Genomic DNA, 24970 nt, shown 5'->3' on the forward strand with positions numbered 1-24970 from the left:
AGACCATCTATTATGAAGAAAGGTATGCTCTAAGAATACGTGTAGACAATTTCTTGCGGCCCTTCTTTGATGATGACGCATGAGTGGGAACACGGGTACCTGTAGTAACCAGGCATCACGATGTGGACGCCAGCACTCGGCTGGCAGATAGCTGTGGTGTCCTTATCATCCATTTTGCGCACGGTGTCTGTGAAAGGTCCCGTGGCATTGATAACACACTTGGCTCTCACATCAAATTCCTCCCCTGTGAAAGAAAGCAGTGTCAGTCACACACCCCATTTGTTTCTCTGCTCACTGATGCTTTAGATTATTAATTCATCTATTAACTTATGGTGGAGTATACATTATCACTTGAGTGATACAGGCAACCAGAGTCATTGAGAAGCCACACAACAGGCCTGCATGTGAGTACATTTAACCAAAAACAAGTCCAAACTGCAGGAAAAAAACACGCTGCTTTTTCATTTCAGCTCTCATTCTAGTTTGCAAAATGCCTGACATTAAAGTGTCAAATAAGAAGAAAGTGAGTAAATGAGCTGCTTTCTCCTTAAAACTCAAAAGTGTGAGCAGTGGTTTTGAAGGAAACGACGTAATTCTGAAACTTCGCCCACCTGGCCACAAAACTGGACAGGCAAGCAAATCTCACCAAAGTTAAAGTGATTGACTTGAATGGCACGTAAACACACTGCTTCTGTCACCTAAAGGATACTTTTTGAAGCTAGCCACATTTATTGACTTTTCTTAATAACATGTTTTTGTAAAGAAAGCATAATGCATTCATTATGTGGGAATTTTGCAGACATTATTATCATGATCATCATTAATGTTTAACACAAAGAGGAAAAAAAATGGCCAGGTTCCACAAAGGAAAATTTTCATGTGAAACCAGTTGTTGTTGACAATAAGGAATATAGGTAATAGGACTCTGAAATCTGGCTTCAATAAAAGAGAAGTGACAGAGAAATTATCATTCAGTCATTGTACAGACAAAGCAAGATGCTAAGAAATCTGCCCTGCCGGAGCCTTTGCATACCTGTCAGCACATCCTTACACCGTGCACCGCTCACACGCTCTTTCCCTGTCTGGGGGTCTGTCTTCTTGAGCAAACTCATGACCTCCATGTAATTGGCCGTGGCAGCCCCATACCTGGCAGCGGTGAGAGCAATGGCAAGGTTCATCCGTGCGTCGTTGTGTTGTCCTGCAGCGGGAGAAAGCATCAGAGGAGGGACAGGAGTCACCTCAAGCCACAGACTGGTAGTACAGAAGTGTGTCACAACAGATATGTCACATCTGTCCCTGTCACGTGGAATATACTTGATGGCTGGTCAGCTCTACAGGGCATGATTTGGAAATACATGGTCATTCTCTGTCAGGCATTTACCTGCCACTTCCGCAATTGCACTTTGTGTACTACAAAAGGATGCAAAGTCTCCCTTTCCTACAGAGCTCACATCAATTATCTGCAAGTTAAGATATAAGTAATTATTCTCTCCGTTTGGGAACATATGCATATGTCAGGCTTTTCCTAATACAGACAACCCGTACACATGAAAGTGAAGTAATTCAAAACTTCAGAATATTTGACACCCCAACTGGTGTTGATTAACAATTTTAATGAATACGTGCTCTATCTAATATTCAAAATCAAGAGCTTAATCTTCCATAGAGAATCTCTCAGTATTCTATAAAGGAGTTTTCTGGGTTTGCATTTCGATCAGAGCTCCTTAAAATGTTAACTTTTTGTTTTTTGTCATACATAAAAGGTAAGAAATTAAGCAGGGCAAAATTTAATTACAGAACAATTCCTACCTGTATTGTTAAAGATTTATTGCTGAAAAATCTTAGTTAAAGAAAACTGAGGGGGAGGCGAAGCGGGGAAAGATGATTAATCACTTTAAAATACTGGCATCACTAGAGACTTTTTCTATTTATTATTGCCAGTGGAGTTAACGCTGACCAGGAAGAATTACTCTACATCGCAGGGGCCAGGTTCTCTGTGGCCTGAATAATTAATTACACAGGACTAGATGTATTGAAGCAGAGTTCAAATTCCCACACATTGGGATCAGTTCTATCAAGATAATACTGATAAAGGGATGAATTTATAATGGATATTGTTGTTGATTTATGTTGCCGGCATACCAAGCATTTAGTATAAATGGTTTATGTAAAGTTTCTTCCTTGTGATTCAGTCTGTGCCGGGTCAGAAGCACCACAGGTAATCGGCTGCTGCTAAAAGGGCACAGTTATAAAGAGAGAATCAATGACAGGACTCTGCCGCCCCTCCCCACAGACATCTTATTCTAGAACTGCTAAACTAATGCAATCAGCCAAGAACCTTCCCTCAAAATTAAAGTCTCTATCAAGTTAAGAACATACATTAAACCTCGACATGCAAAATAAGGAGTTATTTTATCCAAAGATGAATAGAATGAAAATAGAAGAAAGGAAACAACAGCAGCGGCAGCTGAACTTTAAGTCGAAACAGAAGAAGGGCAGCATTTCTATCAATTTCACCTAGCATGACCCTAATGGTGCAATTAAAATAGTAGATACATTTAAAATTAAGTTGAAGAACTGACTTTTATTAATATGGCCATTTAAAATTGGAAAATATGATCCATAAAGTTAAAAGCATGAAAACAGATTATACATCTAAATTTTTAAAAATACCCATCCCACCAAATCTTTCTATCTAGTACATAACAATGAAACCTTTAAGGGGTAGGTAGTCCAAGAAATCCAAGTCATGTTCCTATGGTAGGAAAACTCTCACCAATGCAAGTGTGCCTCGACTTAGACACAGGGTGAGAAAACCACATGTAAATCAATTATTTTATATCCTATATGACATCACTGTTCTTAGGAACCAGGCAGAAATTCATTTGTTAAATGACAGCTCCCTTTGTAAAGTGATATATTGTTGTTACTGTTTAGTCGCTAAGTAGTATCCTACTCTTTGCAACCCCATGGACTGTAGCCCAGCAGTCTCCTCTGTTCATGGGATTCTCCAGGCAAGAACACTGGAGTGGGGTGCCATTTCCTTCTCCAGAGGATGTTTCCACACCAGGGACTGAACCCATATCTTCTGCACTGAAGTGGATTCTTTAGCACTGAGCCTCCAGAGAAGCCCCTGTAAAGTGATATATTGTATATCTATTTAACAATCATCCAGTAATGAAACTAACTTTTGAAAATACACAAGCTTTCTTTTAATATATTTTCCAATTATAGAATCTCATTGGAACAGTATTTGTATAGTTCATCAGGCTCTACTGTTTCTATACTAAGATATACCTCCTATACTAAGATACACCTCCTGAATTAGCTTCCAAATGCCAATACTTTTGAGGGTAAATAAGATGAACCTCAGTTCAAAATGTGAGGTGGAAACAAGTCTCTTGGCTCTTTATTTTGCACTCTTACTCTGATACCCAGCAGCATGCCTTGACTCGAATCAGAAATGTCACTTATTTATGAAAGCTCTCCCTGCAATCTTTTACTCCCTTTATTCTTGAAAAAAATTATTTACAACTTCTTGAACATCCATGTCATTTCATACCTCCTTGCCTTTGTCCACATGAATTCTTTTGGCTGGAAAACCATTCTGGAAGCTCTAGACAACTCCTATTTCTCTCCCATGAGCTGATTCAAATATCTCCCTGTAAAGACTTTCATTATCTGTATTGAACCCCTCCAAGGCCAAGTTGTTCATCCCATCTTCTGAATCCATATTGTACCTTGTACATGCCATTTCCACAGTCTTTATGAAACTAGTCATCCATGTATCCATCAACTTGAGAAAATGATAAGCCTTAGTTACGAGTCAGGCACTGTGACAAATGCAAGGAACCTAATGGTGAGAAAGATACAGGGATACTTCTGTTCTCCTGGAAGTAACATTCCACTGTAATTACTGTGTGATTTCCACATTTCCTCGGCCTTGTCATGGGAAGGCAGAAGTCCTACTTTTCATCTTTTCTCTTTCTCATTAGTACCAAGCACAGAACAGGTATTCAGGAAGTGTTAAATTTAGCCAAATTCCATTCAATGTGTTAAATAAACAGGTTTATTTATAGTCTTAGATTTTTACAGTCTTCCAGATTTATATAAATCTTATAGCCTTTATAGATTTATAGTATTATCTCTAACTATAAAACAGAATGCTTTGTCTAAAGTTTAAAAAAAAATCAGTTTATCAATAAGTTGGTGGCAATAAACTTAAGGGAAGCAGGGAAACCCCAGAAGTGTTAAATCTAAACTTAAACCCAAACTAGCCCAAGAATGAGAAATGGATATGAATGATTCCCTCTAGACTTAACCCACAAGTTGCCCCGTGCTTCACTGGGAAATGCAAACACAGTTATTATAAAAACTGAGGAATTAAGTAACCTGACTTTCTTCTGGGCCTAGGAGTTCACACCTCTACCCAGGAGTCCCCTTCTTTGCAGTCATTAAGCTTAATTCAAGTACCTGCTTTGATTCAAGGCTGACCTCCACTCCTCGACCCGCATTAAATTCCCCTTTACCCTGAGATGCCCAGAGCTCACAGTGTATGCTTCCCGTGGTAAGTGGTATATGTTCATTATTCTTAACTAAATTCCCCCCAACTCCTTTTCCTGACATTCTGAAAGGTATATGCCTCCTGTAATTTTACTGCTGAAGACAAAAGTTTTTGATAACACTGCATGTTATTGGAATGCAAAACAATAATATCAACTCCCCCACCCAATTGATCTGCTTATTAAGTTTGGGTTTTCAAATCCTTTTCTTCAGAGCCAGGCAACATGAGACTATTCACTGATCACTGAATCGCTTTACGTTGGCACTTACGCAAGGACCCAGACTGGGTCTGCGAAAATCTGTTTCCTACTCTGTTCTCCTTTTGCACTTGAAATCTTACATATGTGCATGTACTGAACTTACAACTCAGATGCGAGGAAGCACATAAGAGGTGGGACTATAACTGCTTTTCCTTGTTTAGGAAACAAAATGTAAAATCTACACACGAAAAAGAATGAAGGTCAATAGTAACAGAGAAGGATTTTGCCTTAGTCCACAATGGCCTTGCACCCAGGATCGTGAGAGCTATTTTAAAGTGAAAAACATTTTTAAGATGTAATTCTCTAGTATAAGACAGGCCTCAAATATAAATATTTTGGAGACAGAGCAATACAATATTGTTCTCCTTAGAGGGTTTCAAAGTTTGGCAATTGAGTTAACATGCAAAATAGCTGGTAAAAAAAAAAAAGGGCGGGGTGCAGAGAGAGAGAGAAACAAGCATTGAATGTAAAGAGTATGAAGAATGTATAAATATGAGAAAACCCCAAGAAATTATCTGGCATTTTCCTGATCCTTCAGATCTAAAATTCCATGATGCCCTGAAATTCTACATACAATCTTCTTTTACAGCCTACTGTTAAATGGTCATTTACATAGATAGTCACTATCCATGGACCCAGAAAGTCTAATTGTTAGCAAAAAAAACCCTGATTACTTAAAATAATTAAATATTGATTAAAACAATGTGATCATAACTTTATCAATTAAAAAAAAATGTGCTGAGAGTATTTCTTTCCACCTCCCTGTGCCCTGACCTGGGTGTTATGCATTCACGTGACGTAGTGCAGCAGAGGGAAAAAGGATGCAGGAGGAAAAAGAATACCTCCCTGAGGCTTAATCTCATTTCTAACAAAATCCACAGGGCATATGCTTCATTGTCTCAAACTGACAGTGACACAATGACCTCTCTCAGGAAGCTTCTTAACAGTCCAGCAAAGGTAATTAAAGGCTAAGATACCAAACTCACACTGATTTAATAGAATCATTATATTTAAAATATCCCTTTCTCATGGGAAGAGTGAAGTAGAGGCAGAGCAAAATAGGTGTGTGTGTGTATCTGTGTGAAAAGCGATTACTAAATTCTGGTTTAAGTACGTAGGATGAGTAAACTTGCAAAGAAAAAGTCAAATGAGAACGTACTTTTCAGGTAAATTATAACAATACAATTTCCCCCCAAAAGTAAATTATTTATAAAAATGGTTATTTGTGTGGGGAGTGGAGGGGGTCAGAGAGACACATGAAGCGGTTTAGGAAGAATATATCTCACAAGACACAGCAGAGAGCCTTCCCTGGTGGCTGAGAGGATAAGAATTCATCTGCCAATGCAGGGCACATGGGTTCCATCCCTGATCTGGGAAGATCCCACATGCTAGGGAGCAACTAAGTCCATTTGCCACCACTATTGAGCCTGTGCTCTAGAGCCTGGGAGGCACAACTACTGAACCCACACACCGCAGCTAGAGAGCAGCCCCTGCTCTCTGCGACTAGAGAAAAAGCCCAGGCAGCAATGAAGACCCAGCACAGCCAAAAATAAATAAACAAATAAAATTATTTTAAAAAAGAAAAGATACAGCAGAGAATGGCTCTGGATTGGGATACTGGGCTAACAAGTTTTGAGTGAATCACTAACCTGGCTGGGGGAATGCAGGTAGTGCACTGCATTCCTCTGGGTTTCAGCATCCTATAAACAAAGAGGAGCTAGGTGGGTACCTCTGAGATTACACAATGCATGCATTGCATTGGCCAGAAAGTTTGTTCAAGTTTTTCTGTGACATGCTATGGAAAAACCTGAATGAACTTTTGAGCCAACCAGGTAATAGCTACTCTTCAATTAAAAAAATAAATAAATGGTAACAATAACCCGGTGTACGAGACAGCAAAAGAGACACTGATGTATAGAACAGTCTTATGGACTCTGTGGGAGAGGGAGAGGGTGGGAAGATTTGGGAGAATGGCAATGAAACATGTAAAATATCATGTAGGAAACGAGTTGCCAGTCCAGATTCGATGCATGATGCTGGATGCTTGGGGCTGGTGCACTGGGACGGCCCAGAGGGATGGTAAGGGGAGGGAGGAGGGAGGAGGGTTCGGGATGGGGAACACATGTATACCTGTGGCGGATTCATTTTGATATTTGGCAAAACTAATACAATTATGTAAAGTTTAAAAATAAAATAAAATTAGAGGAAAAAAAAATAAAAAAAAAAAAATAAAAAATAAATAAAACCAGCTTGAACATCTAGAAAAAAAAAGAAAAAAAAAAATAAATAAATAAATAAATAAATAAAATTAAAAAAAAAAAACACTTCAATTTTATCCTCTTTTGTGATTTCTCTGACTTTGCTTTTTAAAAGCATAGGATTAAAAAAGACCAAAAGATAAGTATTTTATAAAGACACCAGAAAAATAAAGTGAAAAATCATATTCTTCTATCGGATATAGAATTAGAAGGAAATCTTGATTTGATTAGCTTTTATGAGCCACATACTATATTGCAAAAGTTCTCCCAATTCTTCACCCCTCCTGTATTCATGCCCGTTGTCAAAAAGTCTTCACAGTGTTGATTCCCACTCTGACTCTGGACCCAGACACGTGAAACTGTTTTGGTCAAGGCAATGTTAGCAGATGTGATTTTGGAGTGTTTATCTAGGTGGCTCTTGTCTGGGGTTGGGTAAGTGATTCTTCTGGTCTCTTCTCCTATCAGCTGGTGACTGCAAAAAGATGAAACCAGTCCATCCTAAAGGAAATCAGTCCTGAATATTCATTGGAAGGACTGATGCTGAAGCTGAAACTGCAATACTCTGGCCACCTGATGCAAACAACTGACTCTTCGGAAAAGACCCTGATGCTGGGAAAGATTGAAAGCATGAAGAGAAGGGGACAACAGAGGATGAGATGGTTGGATGGAATCACTGACTCGATGTACATGAGTCTGAGCAAGCTCCGGGAGTTGGTGATGGACAGGGAAGCCTGGTGTGCTGCAGTCCATGGGGTCGAAAAGAGCTGGACATGACTGAGCAACTGAACTCAACTGAACTACACTCATTTGCTCAGTAGTGTCTGATTCTTTGCAGCCCCATGGACTGTAGCCTACCAAGCTCCTCTGTCCATGGAATTTTCTAGGCAAGTATACTGAGTGGGTAGCCATTCTTCCTGACCCAGGGATTGAACCTGCATATCCAATCTCTTGCATGGGTAGGCGGATTCTTCACCATTGAATCATCTGCGAAGCCCAAATAAAGTGGTCATCCTTGAATAAAACTTTGCTCTTTCACACCTCTGACTTTTCACTCATGGTATTCCTACTCCATGGAACATCTTGCCTTACCTTGTAAACTATTTAAACATCTGCCTGATGATAGGCATTAGGGATCCACTGAGTAAGGAAAATAATCTAACACTGGTCTCTGATCCATAGAACCACGTTCTAAGAGGGAGGACAGGTAAAATCAAGTGAAACAAATTACTAAGACAATTACAAACTGCAAAAATGGCCACAGAAGGGAACACAGTGGGCAGGGAGAGCAACTCCCTGGGGAGTTAGGGAAAGTGGGCAGTTAGGGAAAATGGTCAAGATAAGCAAGAAGTAGAGAAAATGCAGAGACCATCACCTGTAAACTTTAATCCCTGCTAATGTGCAATTATATCCGAAGCTTATATGAAGCATAAGCTATCAGAAATGTGACTGTGGTATTAGGACCACCACATTTAATTAATCTCTGCAAAGTGATTTTTTTCATTATACTTTATTCATATTTCATATATACTTATCAGGAATTAGGTTTAAAAATCTTCCTAGGCTGATATACATTTTTGCAGGAAATATCTTCTAGTATAGACTGGTGAAATTCAAAACAAAAGCATTATATTCAAAGTTTGTGAATTGGAATAATTTGCTGTCACTTATCCATACTACAGTTCTCAGCAAATGACACCTGTTAGCCCTAAGCATGTAATCATTGTTATTATTAAATACAAAGGTACAATTAAATACAGGCACAGAATGTGACCTACATCATAATTCTACCCAGCCTTTCTCATTGCAATATCCTTTTCATTATCGTGGGCCTTTTGTTCCTTCATCTTTCTTTTGTCTCACCCTAGGTTCTCAAATAAGCTATTTACAATCTGAATAATTAGCAATCAGCATGGATCTGTGGTCTCTGGCCCCATGTAAACGAAACACTGTGAAGTGCCTTCACATGACATATTTAAGTACATAAAGTTTCTATACCCTCAGGGCTTTCCTTTATTGAAAAAGTTTTACATGAATTTAATGAAGAGTAAGTTTTGTACTTTTCAGATACTTAGGAATCTAGCTGGATTTGAATGAAAATAAACCACTTTTAAACTGCAAACAACAGAAAGCTCCAGGGATTCATTTGCTCTCATCTGTACAAAAATGTCTATACATCTGTTTACGCTGGAGAAGCCCCTCACTTCCCATGCCTATCCAGACCAATTAATTCTCTCTCTAGCACAAGTCAAAAATAAGTTTTTATACTTGTAAGGAAGAAAAAGGAAAATGTGACAAAAATTAGTTGAAATGCAGTTGAAAAGTCAGGAAGCACGACACTCTGGAGACTCTTTGACAGACCACATAATCATGTGGTACAATTAAATGTGGTCACAGGTCATCCTCCTTGGTTGTTTGTGACATGCACCAAAGCCACTGATAAGCACCAAAGTCACTGATAAGTAAAGAAAGATAAGGGTCTTTCTTTACTGAGAGTAGCAGTGTGGCATGCACAGCATCCTAACCCAAAGTAACTGACTTGAGGATGCTTGAGATTTATTTCTTTGGCAAATATTTATTAAACACCTTATTATGCACCAGGCAATGAGCTAAGTATCATTGTGAGGAGCAGATTGAAATGGATTGGCCCGAGACTGCCCCAAGACTCTGAGAACAAGAGCAAGTTTACAGTCTAACTTGGAAAGGCTGCAAGTTCCAAAAATTCTCTCCATTTCTTAGCATTTTCCCTTTCTCTTTCCTCTGCAGTTTTCCTACAATATCACCCAGCATAGTGCTCCAGACACACCTCCTTTCCTCTCTTTATGTTACAGGAAGATTCACAAAGCTTCCCTCATAGGAGTGGGCTTAAGTTCAAGCCTCATCTCTACCAACCGTGAAACCTCATGCTAGTTGCTTCATCCAAGGTTCAGGTCACTATATGTATGGGGCAGATAACAGTGGGATTGACAGAGGGTGAGCAGTGAGATACAATGTATGTTATGACATCATGTGCTTAGTCACTCAGTCATGTCTGGCTCTTGGTGACCCCACAGACCATAGCCTGCCAGGCTCATCTGTCAATGGAATTTTCCAGGGAAGAATATGGGAGTAGGTTGCCATTTCCTACTCCACATGACATCACAGTTCTCAATAAATATTAACTATTATTATTAAAAGGTTAAAATATGTACTGAAAAGTCAAGACCATTTTGTACCTTAATTGAAATGTATTGCTACTGGTCAAAATTCTTAAAAAATAAGAACAAACAAAAAGCTCAGTATATTTTCTAGTTCTAAATAGTTTCTGCTCATCAATCTGGCAAACTTTTCCTGAAACGTATCAACTAATCTCTAATCTCTGCACTTCCTGAACAATGCTTTTTGGTTCTCTTTCTCTCTCTCTCTCCATATTTTACCACTAATAAGCAAGTATTTTATGGGTGCCACAAAGGACAGGAATTTAGGAGAATGGTTTTCAATCCAAAAGAAAAACTGCAAAAAAAAAAAAGAAAGAAAAGAAAAGAAAAACTGCATTGACAGGATAAGAGTGTTTCAAAGTATTAGAATCACCAAGTCTTCATCCAAAGGACTTCATTTTCCTTTAAAAATGAGCCTCTGCCAGTTTTTGCAAAGGAAGTCAACACTTGCTATAAAGTGAGAAAAGTCAAAAGGCCCAAGTTCTAATGCCTCAGAGAGTCACTAACTGGATGTGTTTCTGTAACAGATATTGTGTTTTGCTTGTTTTTGCTTTCCTACATCCACCCATCACCCATTACATAGGCCTTGTAAGAGGCAGAGTCTATACCTCCACCCAGGGTCACAGACCTCTAACCCCGCTCCACCAATCAGATGCTCTCCACACAGATTTCAATCCAGAGCTAGTGACCCATAGAACTGGACACGGAGCATCCAATCTGATGGTGGAGGCAAAATAACAGCAGCACCATCTTGTTCTAGGGGAAAAAGACAGAGATGTGAACAGTGATGGCAGACGCACTGCACGACAGGTAGTCATCAGCATGAACACCTTCAGTGCACCAGTTCTAGGGTAGGGTTTTTGCCTGTAGCTTTGATTGCTGCAATTATTTATGTCTTCAGCAGCTTTCCCAGGATTTCTGCCTCTTGTTTAAGGTCCTCTCAAAAAGTTCTTTTCTCCTTAAGTCAGCCCAATTTCTTTTTCTTTTGATGGGTTAGTTGCTAAGTTGTGTCCCAACTCTTGCGACCCCACAGACTATAGCCTGCCAGACTCCTCTGTCTGTGGGATTTCCCAGGCAAGAACACTGGAGCGGGTTGCCATTTCCTCCTCCTCCAGGGGAATCTTCCTAATCCAGGAATCAAACCCGGGTCTCCTGCATTGCAGGCAGATTCTTTACCGATTGAGTCTTTTGCTTGTAACTAAAAACCTGGGCCTAGTACCAAGCCCTGTGCCTCAGTTTCCTTACTGCTCGAACCACAGAGTTGGCACTTCAGGATCTCTCTGGTTCCTTCCAGCTCTACCAATTTTATAAGCTGCCATCACAAAATGTCAAACAAGCCAACTGAGAACCAAATTCTGTAAGGAAGGAAAGGAAAGGCTTCAAGGGGGAATAATCTACCTCTCATAAAAGGACTGGCCAAAGTGAGTAAGCAAATCCTTTCACTTACCCAGAACCACCTCCCAGGCTCTGTTTCCTCATTCATGTGTGAGCACATGCACACAACTTTTCACAAACCCGCTGAAATGGCTCCACCTGCCCCAGGGGTGATTTCGAGTGTGAGCTACATAATAAATACATGAACCGTGTCCTAAGGACCAGCTGGGGAATTCTAACTGGAAGCAGTCTTTTGAGAAGCTTTATCTGTTGCAAGTGAGTAGTGTATCTTATCGGATTTCTCCCTCTAATCACAGGAAGATTCCACACCTTATCAAGTTGTTATCAAATCAGTCTGACCAGGGCACAACGTCCTGATTGAAAAGAATGTGCACTCCCACATGAGCATGAAAAGCAGGCTAACTCTCAGCCCAGGCAGAACACGGCGTGGAGATCCAGAACGCCCAAGTCCAGTACATACCGCCTCACAGACCCCCGTGATCGCTGGGCACATCTCAGAGTTAACACTAACTTCTTTGCCACTTACCCTGAAATGATCAGGTTAGAGCATGGTTTAGTTGCTAAGTCATGTCTGATTCTTGTGACCCCATGTAGCCCTCCAGGCTCCTCTGTCCCTGGGATTTCCCAGCCAAGAGTACTGGAAAGTGAAAGAAAGTGAAGTCGCTCAGTTGTGCCCGACTCTTTACGATCCCATGGATAGTAGTAGCCTGCACCAAGCTCCTCCGTTCATGGGATTTTCAAGGCAAGAGTACTGCAGTGGGTTGCCATTTCCTTCTCCAGGGAATCTTCCCAACCCAGGGATCAAACCCAGGTCTCTCACATTGTAGACAGACGCTTTACTATCTGAGCCACCAGGGAAGTCCAAGAGTACCGAAGTGGGTTGCTATTCCCTTCTCCAGGGTATCTTCACAACCCAGGGATTGAACGCTGGTCTCCTGTATTGCAGGCATGGTCCTGCTGCTGTTGCTGCTAAGTCGCTTCAGTTGTGTCCGACTCTGTGCGACCCCATAGACGGCAGCCCACCAGGCTCCCCTGTCCCTGGGATTCTCCAGGCAAGAACACTGGAGTGAGTTGCCATTTCCTTCTCCAATGCATGAAAGTGAAAAGTGAAAGAGAAGTATCTCAGTCGTGTCCAACCCTCAGCGACCCCATGGACCGCAGCCTTTCATGGGATTTTCCAGACAAGAGTATTGGAGTGGGGTGCCATTGCCTTCCTAGTGCCAATCAATATAGCAGAGCCTTACCACTCTGAGAGAAGTGAAAAAACAGATACTGTGAATCTTTACAGCCAAGATCACGTGCTGAGGCAGAAGACTAAGGTACAAATACTGTGAGAAACAGCTTAACAGGGCTCTTCTTTTAATGTCATTACCTACTCCCTAACAGCTAGTAGAATATCTGACATCTCGCAGATTTTTTAAAAAACCCAAAAACCAGGAAGTTTATACACAATATTAATAGTCATCAATGAAATTATGTCAATTTTGCAACTGCATACATCAAATACTATGCCAGATGCTCAGCCATATTTTTAAAGCCAACAGATTTGCTCTTCTGGAAAGATGAACACAAGGAGAAAAAAAAAAAAGACTAGACACTAAGAAAAAGAAGATCTACTTTGAGAAAGTAACTTGAGTTGTAACTGATGATTCAGGATGAGTGTTCATACTGTTCAGAAGACTATAAAATAAATTAGATAACTGCATTCTATTATCTAATTTGAAAATGTTCACTTTAAGCAAAAGACAACAATCCACTTCCTGACACATGCATAGAAAAGTTTTGTTTCATTGCTCTAACCTTCAACTTCCAGCTGGCCAACCTACATCTCATACAAAATGTGAATTTGGACAGTGGATTAGATGATATTAAAAAAAAAACTGTCTTTAAATTAGTTGGATATATCAATAATAATGGGACAGCAGCTTTAAACTGTTTTTAAAAATAAAGAATAATTGTTGTCTGTTAAATATGCTTTAAATCTTCTAGGTATGGGGATGGCATACTTTTCCTATATAGGCCATTCATTCTCTATTGTCCTCCTCAACTCTGCTGTTGGCAACACATAAATGAATTAGCGAGGCTGTATCCCAATAAAGTTCTATTTTATGGATGCTTAAATTTAAATTTTATATAATTCCATGCCACAAAATTTAACCATTTAAAAATGTGAAAACAATTCTCAGCATACAAAATGAGAGGCAGGTAGGAACTTAACCTCTGCTCTAGGAGGAAAAGCAAAAAGGAGAGAGGGGAGGGAGAGAGAAAAAGAGGGAGAGAGGGAATAGATAAAGTAAGAACACCCTTGAGTTGATAACTGTTATAGCTAGAGATGTACGTATCAGCTCAAAACCCTACTTTTCTTTGTGTACGTTTGCATGTTTTGATAATAAAGAGTTAAAATTTATAAATCAATGAAGGGACTCCTTTCACAATGTATATCAATCATCACATTGTATATTTTTAAATATCTTAACCATTTTATTTGTCAAGTATACCTACATAAGGGCTTCCCTGGTAGCTCAGAGGGTAAAGACTCCACCTGCCAATGCAGAAGACCCATGTTTGATCCCTGGGTCAGAAAGATCCCCTGGAGAAGGAAATGGCAACCCACTCCAGTATTCTTGCCTGGGAAATCTCGTGGATGGAGGAGACTGGCAGGCTACAGTCCATGGGGTTGCAAAGAATCGGACATAACTGACCGACTAAACAACAACAGATACTTAAATAAAGGTAGGGAATGAATTAAAGTTTTTAATGGAAAAGAGAAAGGAGGAAAAGAAGAAGGAAGAAGCAAGGAGGAATGAAGGAGGGAAGGAAAGGAAGATTTGATTTTTGCCGCCACCATCACGCTGACTGAGCTCCCAGTGACAAAGCTACAGTTAATTTGGTTCATGCGAAGTTTCCTTTACCCTGCCACATGTTATCAAACTTGCCACACCAATAAAACATTGTTTAGAACATTCGGTTGTTCTAAACATTGTTTGGTTGTTTAGAATGCCCTCTCTGGGGGAAAGAACAAACTGACTATAGATTTAATCAAGTACAAAAAGACATTTCCAATATTCTACACAGTTTGATTCATACCTGCACTCAATAAATATTTAAAAGCTTAAACAAGATTCAATAAATAGGCTATAGCCTCATTTCTGATAAACTCTTACATAAGTTAAAATTAAAGAGTACCATTAAAACAATTTTTTTCAAAAAGGTTTCAATGAATATCAAAAAATTTTCCCTTGCTTTCTGAAATTCTGGAGCATGGTAACATGAAGCAAGACTCACATGTTAAAAAAAAAAAAAAAAAAACTAACTAAAAACAAATAACCACACCCTCACATCTCTAATCATTTCCTATAATACAAAAAAAGTAAAGTTACATATTATACAATACCACACTGAACTGAAAATATATTTATTAGTTTTACTCTTAACTTTTAGATACAGGGCTGGGACATACCATAACTGTCACTAATATTTTCACTTTCATTTTAAAATGGAAATTAAAAAGAATACCATGCTCCAGTGAGTAGAGTTTCTTGCCCATATTCCTAGCAGTTCTCAAAGTCTTCCCGGAAAAGCTAGCCAGTGGTTACTGTCAAAGAAAGCTCATACTAGTTTCCATCTGAGATGGTCAAGTTACCCTCACTCAGCTATAATCACTTACAACCTTGTAGATCAACTTGCAGGCTCAGCCCTAAGCAGTCCCTGAGTTAATCCTGATGGTACTTGCCAAAATATGCGGAGTTCCAGTCCTCCAGAATTAGACTCTGCCCTCAAACTGTTATTTGCCTACCAGGAATCCCTAGACAATGGAATTATGGTGTTTTCCAGGCTGTAGTCTCTTACGCCACATACAGTAAACACAAGAGTTACGGCCCAGTATCTGACTTGGACCTTACATTCCTACTTGGACTAGACCTCTGCATTCATCTCAGCTTGCTTCCCTGGAGTTCTGACACTGTGCCTAGCCCTTCTTTCAAGAACTCACTTTTCTCCCTCTATTTTGAGAAGATGCCTAGTGTCCTCCATAGATACCCATTCTCCCAAAGAATCCCCAGAATGCACTTGACTTTATGGAGCATCACTTTCCTGAGAAAACTGCTTCCCTGCTCAGACTCACCATCAGTCTCCTGCACACTGATGAGGACCAGGATTTCTGGGGTTGCCAAATCCGTTGAGACAGGTGGTTAGGACTATGAGCACTCCCCTCAGAAGAATGCTCACGGACAGGCTAGACTTTGAGCCTGCCTGTTCCTGGTTCACTTCTCTGCTCCTACCAACCTGGCCCTGCCCGCGAGTTACTGAAGGGTATCCATTGTTTGAGGGTAAAAAACAGTTTAGCAGATCTAGCCAAGGTTTAGTGCTGCCATATAAAACTATCTCTAAGAGTAGATTCTTCTTACTGCCCATAGAGAATAAGGAAAAGTCACTCATCCACCCTTCATCAATACCATAGTTCAGGATGCAAATTGAAAGTCAATCTTACTTTACGGGCTTTACGTTCACCTGGTCACAAATAAAAACTTTAAATGTTAAAAATATTCAATTCTAGTTAAAAACCTAAGCCTAAGAATCAAAGACCCAAACAGACTCTTTACCTTAAGGAGAGGTCAAATTATAATATATTACTCCATTAAAATACAACTTAACATGCAGCATATTAGGCTTCAACTTAACATACGTCTCAAAACTTCTGAGGAGCACTGCACAGAGACGCTTTTGTAAAACAACCTTTACAGCACTTTGACGTGACCGTATGTTCATTAAAAGAAGTATTACTACGTACATACATAAGGTACATAATGAATTCAGTATGTGTCTAGAGTTGGCTAATACCATTAAAGCACACGCCAAAAGCACAGACTATAAATCAAAATGCGATTTGTCAAAGTAAGATCTTAATATGATACAGGTTAGAAATAAATAAGTAAACCACTGATGTTCTGACATGGAATTAGTGAGGCAAACTAAGCCCAAACTGAGCCCAGGTTGCAGTTGACATCCCTTTGTTCTATCTATAGCGTTGGCTATTCCTCTCTCTTTTCCACCTGGGGAAGTACAAAATTAGCATGCAAGCACCAGGCATCCTTCACTCCCCCAAGGGTTTACATCTCTTACACTGATTTAAAGACTGATATTCTTTCCAAAATGTTGACATAAGCCAGTTGGACAATTACAGATTTTTTAAAGCCCACGTTACTTGAGTTTTTAAAACTCTAGATTTTTCTTAAAACAGAATTTGTAAAACACTTGACATTGGTTTATTAACTCACTTCCAAACTGGGGACAATTTAACAAAAGACCAGAAAGAGTTGGCACACAGTAAATAAAAAGGCCAAGCCACAAGACAACTATCAAAAATGTAAGAAAACCTAGTTGGTTAATACCGGAGTTATCCGGGAACTGTGAGCAAAGAGATGGATACTGCTACATGTATTATACCTTCTCTTTCCTATGCCTTCACCTCACTTTCAGCCTGGGTTCCTCCAAATTAGCCTAGCAGATTCTTTACCATCTGAGCCACGTGGAAGCCCCATTCAAGACTCTCCCACTAACCAAATACTGTCCCTAGAATCTGAGTTCCCTGCACCAAATGCTGTTTTCACTCACTGGATGCCCACTGCCCACACATTTCAAAGTTAACTCCTCAGCAGGGCATACCTGATCCCTCAGACCCTGGCGGTGTTTGTCATTCCACACCTCCACTCACCTGTGCTCATTCTCCCTTACAGTGGCTTCCTGTACTCCCGTGTGCGTTCTTGCCTTTCGCCACAATGTTCCTCCATATCCTTCCCCACTGGCCTCACCTAGCTATGCTGCTCTTTTAAAATTCAGAAAAGTATAGCTTCCTCATGGAAGTTTTTCTCAATCCCCATAACCATCTTAGGTATATGCCTCTTATAGAATTTCTCACGTATACTGTAAACCATTGACTTCACTGTCTGCATTCTCCACAGAGCTTTTGGAGGAAAAGAAACATTTTGTGTTATTCTGTATATCTCCAGGATCTATCAAATTGCCTGGTTTTTACATGGTGCTAATATATGGCTCTGGAAAAGGCGATGGCACCCCACTCCAGTACTCTTGCCTGGAAAATCCCATGGACGGAGGAGCCTGGTAGGCTGCAGTCCATGGGGTCGCGAAGAGTCAGACACGACTGAGCGACTTCACTTTCACTTTTCACTCTCATGCATTGGAGAAGGAAATGGCAACCCACTCCAGTGTTCTTGCCTGGAGAATCCCAGGGACGGGGGAGCCTGGTAGGCTGTCGTCTATGGGGTCGCACAGAGTCGGACACGACTGAAGTGACTTAGCAGCAGCAGCAGCAATATATGGCTCAGGGAAGCCCTGGTAGCTCAGTGATAAAGATTACACTTGCAAAGGACACCAGGTTCGATCCTTGGGTTGGGAAGATCCCCTGGAGAAGGAAATGGCTACCCACTCCAGTGTTCTTCCCTGGAAAATCCCATGGACAGAGGGGCAGGGCAGGCACGGGTTTGCAAAAGAGTCAGACATGACTTAGCAACTAAACAACAACAACAAAAAAATAGATATATAAATAAATAAAATTGCTAGTCGCAGAAAAAAAAAATACTAAGAATACTATTCTAACTAGAAAGGTATGAATCAACACTTTATTTCAACTTGCTGTACAAATGCTTTTTTTTCAGTCCTTCCAAATATCCGAAGACTAATAATACATTAAGGTCAATCCTGATGAAGAAAGTCAGAACTGAAGAAAAGAAAATCTTAGAAAGTGCGGATACACATTTTTACAGTCTACACAGACATGGCAATAACACAGCGTAGGCCTAGACCTATAACAGACACACTTCAATTCCAAAGTAACACATGTCAACATCCAGTCAACTTCTTTCCAAGAATCAGGAATTAGGAAGCTCACCAGTGTTTACATGGAAATTGTTTTCTGTTTTTTCACATCTTGGGACTTTTTACAAACTTCTGGGAAGAAGATTTATTAAAACCTACTAAGAGTGATAAAGTACAGACTGGAAGCCCTGCTGACGGAAGCAGATTCCTGGATGGACTCAAGGGTGTGAGGTGAAATGTAGGCTGGTCAATAAGCCCTGAAGTTTTGGGAGGCAAAGCTTCAGCAGAAGAAACATGAAGTGAAAATTCAACTACTGCTTTTTAAGCCATTTTCCAACATTTCTTCAGAAGCTCTCATAGCTCATGCATTGATGAGGGAAAACAAGGCTTTCCCCAGTTTCCTTTCATAGATTAATCAAATGTACATACAGAGACTACCCAGGTGGATCCAAGGGGTCCTCAGTGCTACAATGGTACAGAATTTTCTGGAGGACTCCTGTTTTATTTTGGACACAAGGATTCTGGACATAAGGAAACCTAAAAGCAATGGGAGTGGTCACAACCCACTGGGCAGGAGAGGCACTCAGTGCTTTAGTGGCCACTGCTTCCTCCTGCCCTTGCAAACGTCCCCTCCTATGGAGGCAGAGGATGGCTTTGAGGGTCTGGGGTAACTTAACCATCCCAAAGGCTGACTTCAGGCCTCACAGGCTGACAGAGATCTTCTCACACGGACTGAGTACCCTCCACTAAGTGCTGTGTGTCTCTCGTGAATTAGGGAAACATTTATGACACCTTGCTTTAAAACATGCCTCTGCCCAATCCTAGCAAGGCACAATTTTTATATTAAATCAGATAGTAGAGGTGGAAAGTGGGGAATTTTTCTTCTCCCCAGCTCTCTGCTACTCAATAGCCTTCTATGCTCCTGTCACTTTGTTGGTTCTGCTTCAAATTCCTGTGACTTGGCTTCACCTTGTTTCCAGGCGGCCCTGCTCTCTGTTTTGTAACTGCTATTACAGCCAGAAGAATGATTCCAATAAGAGATGACAATACTGGACACTTGGGGCTAGTGCACTGGGACGACCCAGAGGGATGGTATGGGGAGGGAAGAGGGAGGAGGGTTCAGGATGGAGAACACATGTATACCTGTGGTGGATTCATTTTGATATTTGGCAAAACTAATACAATTATGTACAGTTTAAAAATTAAATAAAATTAAAATAAATAAATAAATAAATAAAAAGACTGAAAAAAAAAGAAAAAAGAGATGACAAGATCAAGCCGTTGTGGTGTCTCAGAAATTTCAAGTGCAGTATGTGTGAAATTCAAACAGAATTCAGAGGAGCAAATAGTTTGAGATTTGTAGCTCGGAAAGTATACATGGCGAGGTGTTGGGGGCCAGAGTAAGGTACTCCGCCCATGGCAAAGGTCATGAGGAAGGAGGCGGGATCGAGCCTCAGGAGTCCCCCTGGAAATTCTCGAGCATCTACCCCCATAACCAGAGCCTGCCTACTTTACTACTTTGTGCTCACCTACACCTCTGACTTTACGGGGGTCTGTCCCCCACCACCTCTTTTGGAGAAGGAGTTAACTTAGAGCTCCAGTTAATAATAATTCCTGGGCATGATAAGAGTGTTTTAACCTACAAACTCCTCTGAAGGTTCTCTAGCCTGCCTGACAGGCTTGTCCGGCCACATGTGATTGCTCACAGCCTCCCAACCGTGAGAGGCATGAGATGCTTTAAACCTTCTAAAAACAGGTTCCTTAGAAAAGTTAGAAAACTATTAGTATAATGGGCTGATTAGAAATTGTATTGGTGAATGGTTTTTCATTTGTTGAGCCAATGTTTGTTGCTAAGACTCCACATCCCCTGCCCTTACACACATTAATGAATATATAGAAGAAATAAGTATTAACCTTTGATATTAATCACGTTAGACCTTAGGCTAAGTAAATTCTTTCCTTAACTAAAACCCACTACACCCTCACCCTATAGGAATGTAACTTTATTTGGGTGGCGTCTGTTTTAAGAATAATCACCCCTGGAGAAATAAGTGTCCTGGTTGACTGACCGTTGTCACAAGGAGAGGGTCGTAAATTGTCAGCAGGCCCCCCCTGGCCAGAAGATGATATAACACCCCTAAGACCTCTATATACATTCGTACAAAGCACCTGACTTTGATAAAAGTCAGGACTGCTGACCCCGCATGACTTTTGTATAACATCTCAGTGTATAAAAACAGACTCTGGAAAATAAAGAATGGGGATCAGTTTCTCGAAATACTGGTCTCCCCATGTCGCTCTCTCTCTCACTCTGGTTGAGTCTCCATCTGGAGCGTGGAACCCACCATGCTTACTAATTATGCCTGGGCTTCTAAGATCCGACCGGGGAGGCCTCAGTGTCTCTCCTTCGGGAGAATGGAAGGACGCCTGCGGCCTACGTAAGTGGTGCAAACTTCTTGTCTTGAAGTTTTATTGGTCTCCCGCGTAAACCAAGCCACTCAGCCTCTTTTCTCCACTGAATTTTCCTACTGAGCTATCCTTATTCTATTATTCTTTATATCTTTAATTAATATCTAATTGAAGCTATTGTATCCTGACCCTCGCCGACGCCGTCCCTGCTTCGAATACCCTGGATCAGCCGGGGCTGGACCCCGGCATCGAGGGAAGACCACGTCCTCAAAATCTGATAGTGGAGGAATCTGATAGTGGAGGACAACTGTAGGAGAGAGGGGTATGTGCCACCAAGCACACACAAGGCCTTCCCAGGAACGCCAAGGAACTCAGATGCAATCAAAGGCTCGAAGATACAAAAAGGGAGGAGGATAAGTTTCAGTGAGTGAGTGAAGTGAAAGTCGCTCGGTTGTGTCCGACTCTTTGCGACCCCGTGGACTGTAGCCTGCCAGGCTCCTCTGTCCATGGAATTCTCCAGGCAAGAATACTGGAGTGGGTTGCCATTCCCTTCTCCAGAGGATCTTCCCAACCCAGGGATCAAACCTGGTGTCTCTCACACTGCAGGCAGATTCTTTACCGTCTGAGCCACCAGGAAAGCCCTAAGTTTAAGACAAAAGTTTAAATCAAAATGTATGGATTGAATTAATTCTATTCACATTTGAGGAGGATGACAGAAGAAAAGAACCAAAGTTATATTAAACAGCAAAGGTAGCAAATTAAAATAATTAATCTTCAGCAAATGAAGTATTTAACTGCACCTAGGTACTTATATTGTGGGTTCGATCCCTGGGTCGGGAAGATCCCCTGGAGGAGGGCATGGCAACCCACTCATTTTTGCCCAGAGAATCCCATGGACAGAGGGGCCTGGAGGGCTACAGTCCATAGAGTTGCAAAGAGTTGAACGTGACTGAAGCAACTTAGCACACACGCACGCACAGGTGTTTATATACTTTAAACGTTACTCTAAACTGTATGTTTGTTTCATTGTGTTTGTATTAATCATGTTTACACTTGGCTCTTTTAAATACAATCTTTTGCTACTTAAAAAAATAGACACAATTGAATGGCTTTCCCTCTTTATTCATATTGAAGGATCATGAAGACATGAGTTTTACCCAAAAGAGATGAGAAAAGAAATATCCAAAGATAAACTAGAGGGAAGAGATAAAAATATATATTAATCTTGCTCTACACAAAATATATTTCTTGTAACTCCCATGTACTCTTATTTTTTTTTAATGTTTTTTGAAGAGGCAACTATTGAAAAAGATAATTTGGGTTTATATTATTTCCTCCAGTCCATCCTAAAGGAGATCAGTCCTGGGTGTTCACTGGAAGGACTGATGGTGAAACTTTCATACGTTGGCCACCTCATGTGAAGAGTTGACTCATTGGAAAAGACCCTGATGCTGCGAGGGTTTGGGGGGAGGAGGAGGCAGGGGACAACAGAGGATGAGATGGCTGGATGGCATCACCGACTCGATGGACATGAGTTTGGGTAAACTCTGGGAGTTGGTGATGGATAGGGAGGCCTGGCGTGCTGCGATTCATGGGGTCGAAAAGAGTCGGACAGGACTGAGCGACTGAAATGAACTGAACTGAAGGAAATGGGAGTAGTGAATTTGTCTGATTTGTAAATTCTGACTGTATTCAGATTACTTTTTAAAATAATAATGTATTTACATCCTTTCTTTTGCCAAAAATAGATCTGAATAAATACTGAGGTACAACACTTTGCACACAAAAGATTATTGAGAGAGAGGCAGAGAGAACTCTCTGGAGCCTCTCCATGGCTATCTTTCAGTCAGTTTGTTCTCTGTAAAGAAAAGTAAAACAGCATGAATTCCTAAGCCCACTCATTATTTTATTTCTCAGGTTAAAAATGAGAAGAATTTAAAACACCTGGAAAATAGGAAGTTCCTGGTATACTAAGAGACTTCAGAGTTACCTGCTGCTACTGCTGCTGCTAAGTCGATTCAGTCGTGTCTGACTCTGTGTGACCCCATAGACGGCAGCCCATCAGGCTCCCCCGTCCCTGGGATTTTCCAGGCAAGAACACTGGAGTGGGTTGCCATTTCCTTCTCCAATGCATGAGAGTAAAAAGTGAAAGTGAAGTCGCTCAGTCGTGTCCGACTCTTCACGACCCCATGGACTGAAGCCTACCAGGCTCCTCCATCCATGGGATTTTCCAGGCAAGAGTACTGGAGTGGGGTGCCATTGCCTTCTCCGTCAGAGTTACCTATCCCAAGTTAACTCAGCTATATATTAATTATCTTTGACATAAAGACATTACATACAAGTTATTTGATTTGTTCTTAACCTGATAGTTGTTCATCTAACCCCTATGTTCTCTGACCATTTTCTCATCAAAGCCTTATTCTTCTGAATAGACAGTAAATTACCACACTGGTAATACTTTTTCAGTGAATGCAAGGCTATCTCTTAGGTTTTCAATAGTAGAGAAGCAGCAGTTATACAAACTGTGTGGGAAGTCAGTTGTGTGCGTGTGTGTGTGTGTGTGTGTATTTAATGTGCAAAGCTGAGTTGTTTTTTTTTTTTTAAGTAAATGGTTGTGTGGTTCATATTTTGGGTGGATGAATATAATGATCTAAGGAGCGTTTTACTAATATGAAGAGTGACATGAGTAAGTATTAATAGTAATAATGAAACCAGTTTGAAATTCACATTCTAAAATAGTGGTCTATTTGGAGCCAGAGAATATAATCTACCAAGGTGTTAGTTTCATTTATAAGAATGACTTTTTTTCAGTTTTTCTATATTATATTAGCAGAGCTCGGTTGTAGAATTTGTAGTTGCAACTGCCACAGGGGCTTTTTAAGTGAAGCGACATTTTTATCAGTGCTACTTCTTGTGAGGGTAGACACCAGCCCGGCCTCCCACTACACTAAGAAAGCCACTGTGTGCTGTGTGAACAGCTAAATATTGATTTGACTCTTTTTTCTTTCTTCCTTCCTTTTCCTGAGCATTATCTGGGCAAAGACTCTTAATCTCCCCGAAAGAATTCTAGAAAACATGCTAGAGTGCATAGATCAGTGGACACCTGGGGACTCTGCCAATAGACAGTGCCAATAGACCTGTCATACAATAAAGTAGTAAGAAAAAACAGTTCTAAAGATCAATTACTCCGGCTTTTTTTATTTCCTATTTATTTCTCCACATTCCAGTGGTAATTCTTTCTTTCCAAATATGATCTGCTGCTGCTGCTGCTGCTGCTAAGTCACTTCAGTCATATTCGACTCTGTGCAACCCCATAGACGGCAGCCCACCAGGCTCCCCCATCCCTAAGAGACCGTATCTTTGAAGGAGAACTACTTTGAGACAAACGTACTGGGGGATAGTAACTTTAAGCTTCAGTATGTGGTACATTTAAACAGGGTTCCTATTTCTTGGGAGTGTGTTTTCCCAAGGTCTCTAAAACAGAAGCGGAAAATAAAAATTGAAAGTCTTAACCATAAACTACAATTAATTAGCTTCATGTTTAAAAATTTTAATTCTATTACTATAAAGAATATAAAATAAAATTTTACTAAGAAGTGTATAATTTCATGTATTAGGATAAAACAGATCCATCTATTTAAAAAGACTGTACTTAACATGAATATTTAGTCTGAAGATTGGCTTTAAACACAAGCAGATGATATGTACCAAGTTTTAGCAAATTTAAACAAATCAGAGGATGACAACAAAAGCATTTGAGACTCACAGCCTAATTTTAATCTCCCTATACAGATAAACATCAGAGAAGGCAATAGCACCCCACTCCAGTACTCTTTCCTGGAAAATCCCATGGATGGAGGAGCCTGGTAGGCTGCAGTCCATGGGATCGCTAAGAGTCGGACACGACTGAGCGACTTCACTTTCACTTTTCCCTTTCATGCATTGGAGAAGGAAATGGCAACCCACTCCAGTGTTCTTGCCTGGAGAATCCCGGGGACAGGGGAGCCTGGTGGGCTGCCATCTATGGGGTTGCACAGAGTCGGACACGACTGAAGTG

At 40.6% G+C, this 24970-nt stretch overlaps 1 protein-coding gene across 4 annotated transcripts in view; it reads right to left on the reverse strand.

The window, feature by feature from the left end:
- The window catches only part of GPD2 (glycerol-3-phosphate dehydrogenase 2), a 150540-nt gene that overhangs the window by 32012 nt on the left and 93558 nt on the right, over positions 1–24970 (reverse strand). For all 4 annotated transcript variants that reach the window (XM_019972543.2, XM_019972534.2, XM_070767690.1 and 1 more), the window contains exons 7-8: positions 1034–1198; positions 100–244 (exon numbers count right to left, since the gene is read on the reverse strand). In XM_019972543.2, coding sequence (XP_019828102.2) covers positions 100–244; positions 1034–1198 — 310 coding nt within the window. The remainder of the gene's footprint in view (positions 1–99; positions 245–1033; positions 1199–24970) is intronic.

This window comes from Bos indicus, chromosome 2, assembly GCF_029378745.1.
Source record: "Bos indicus isolate NIAB-ARS_2022 breed Sahiwal x Tharparkar chromosome 2, NIAB-ARS_B.indTharparkar_mat_pri_1.0, whole genome shotgun sequence".
Taxonomy (NCBI): Eukaryota; Metazoa; Chordata; class Mammalia; order Artiodactyla; family Bovidae; genus Bos; species Bos indicus.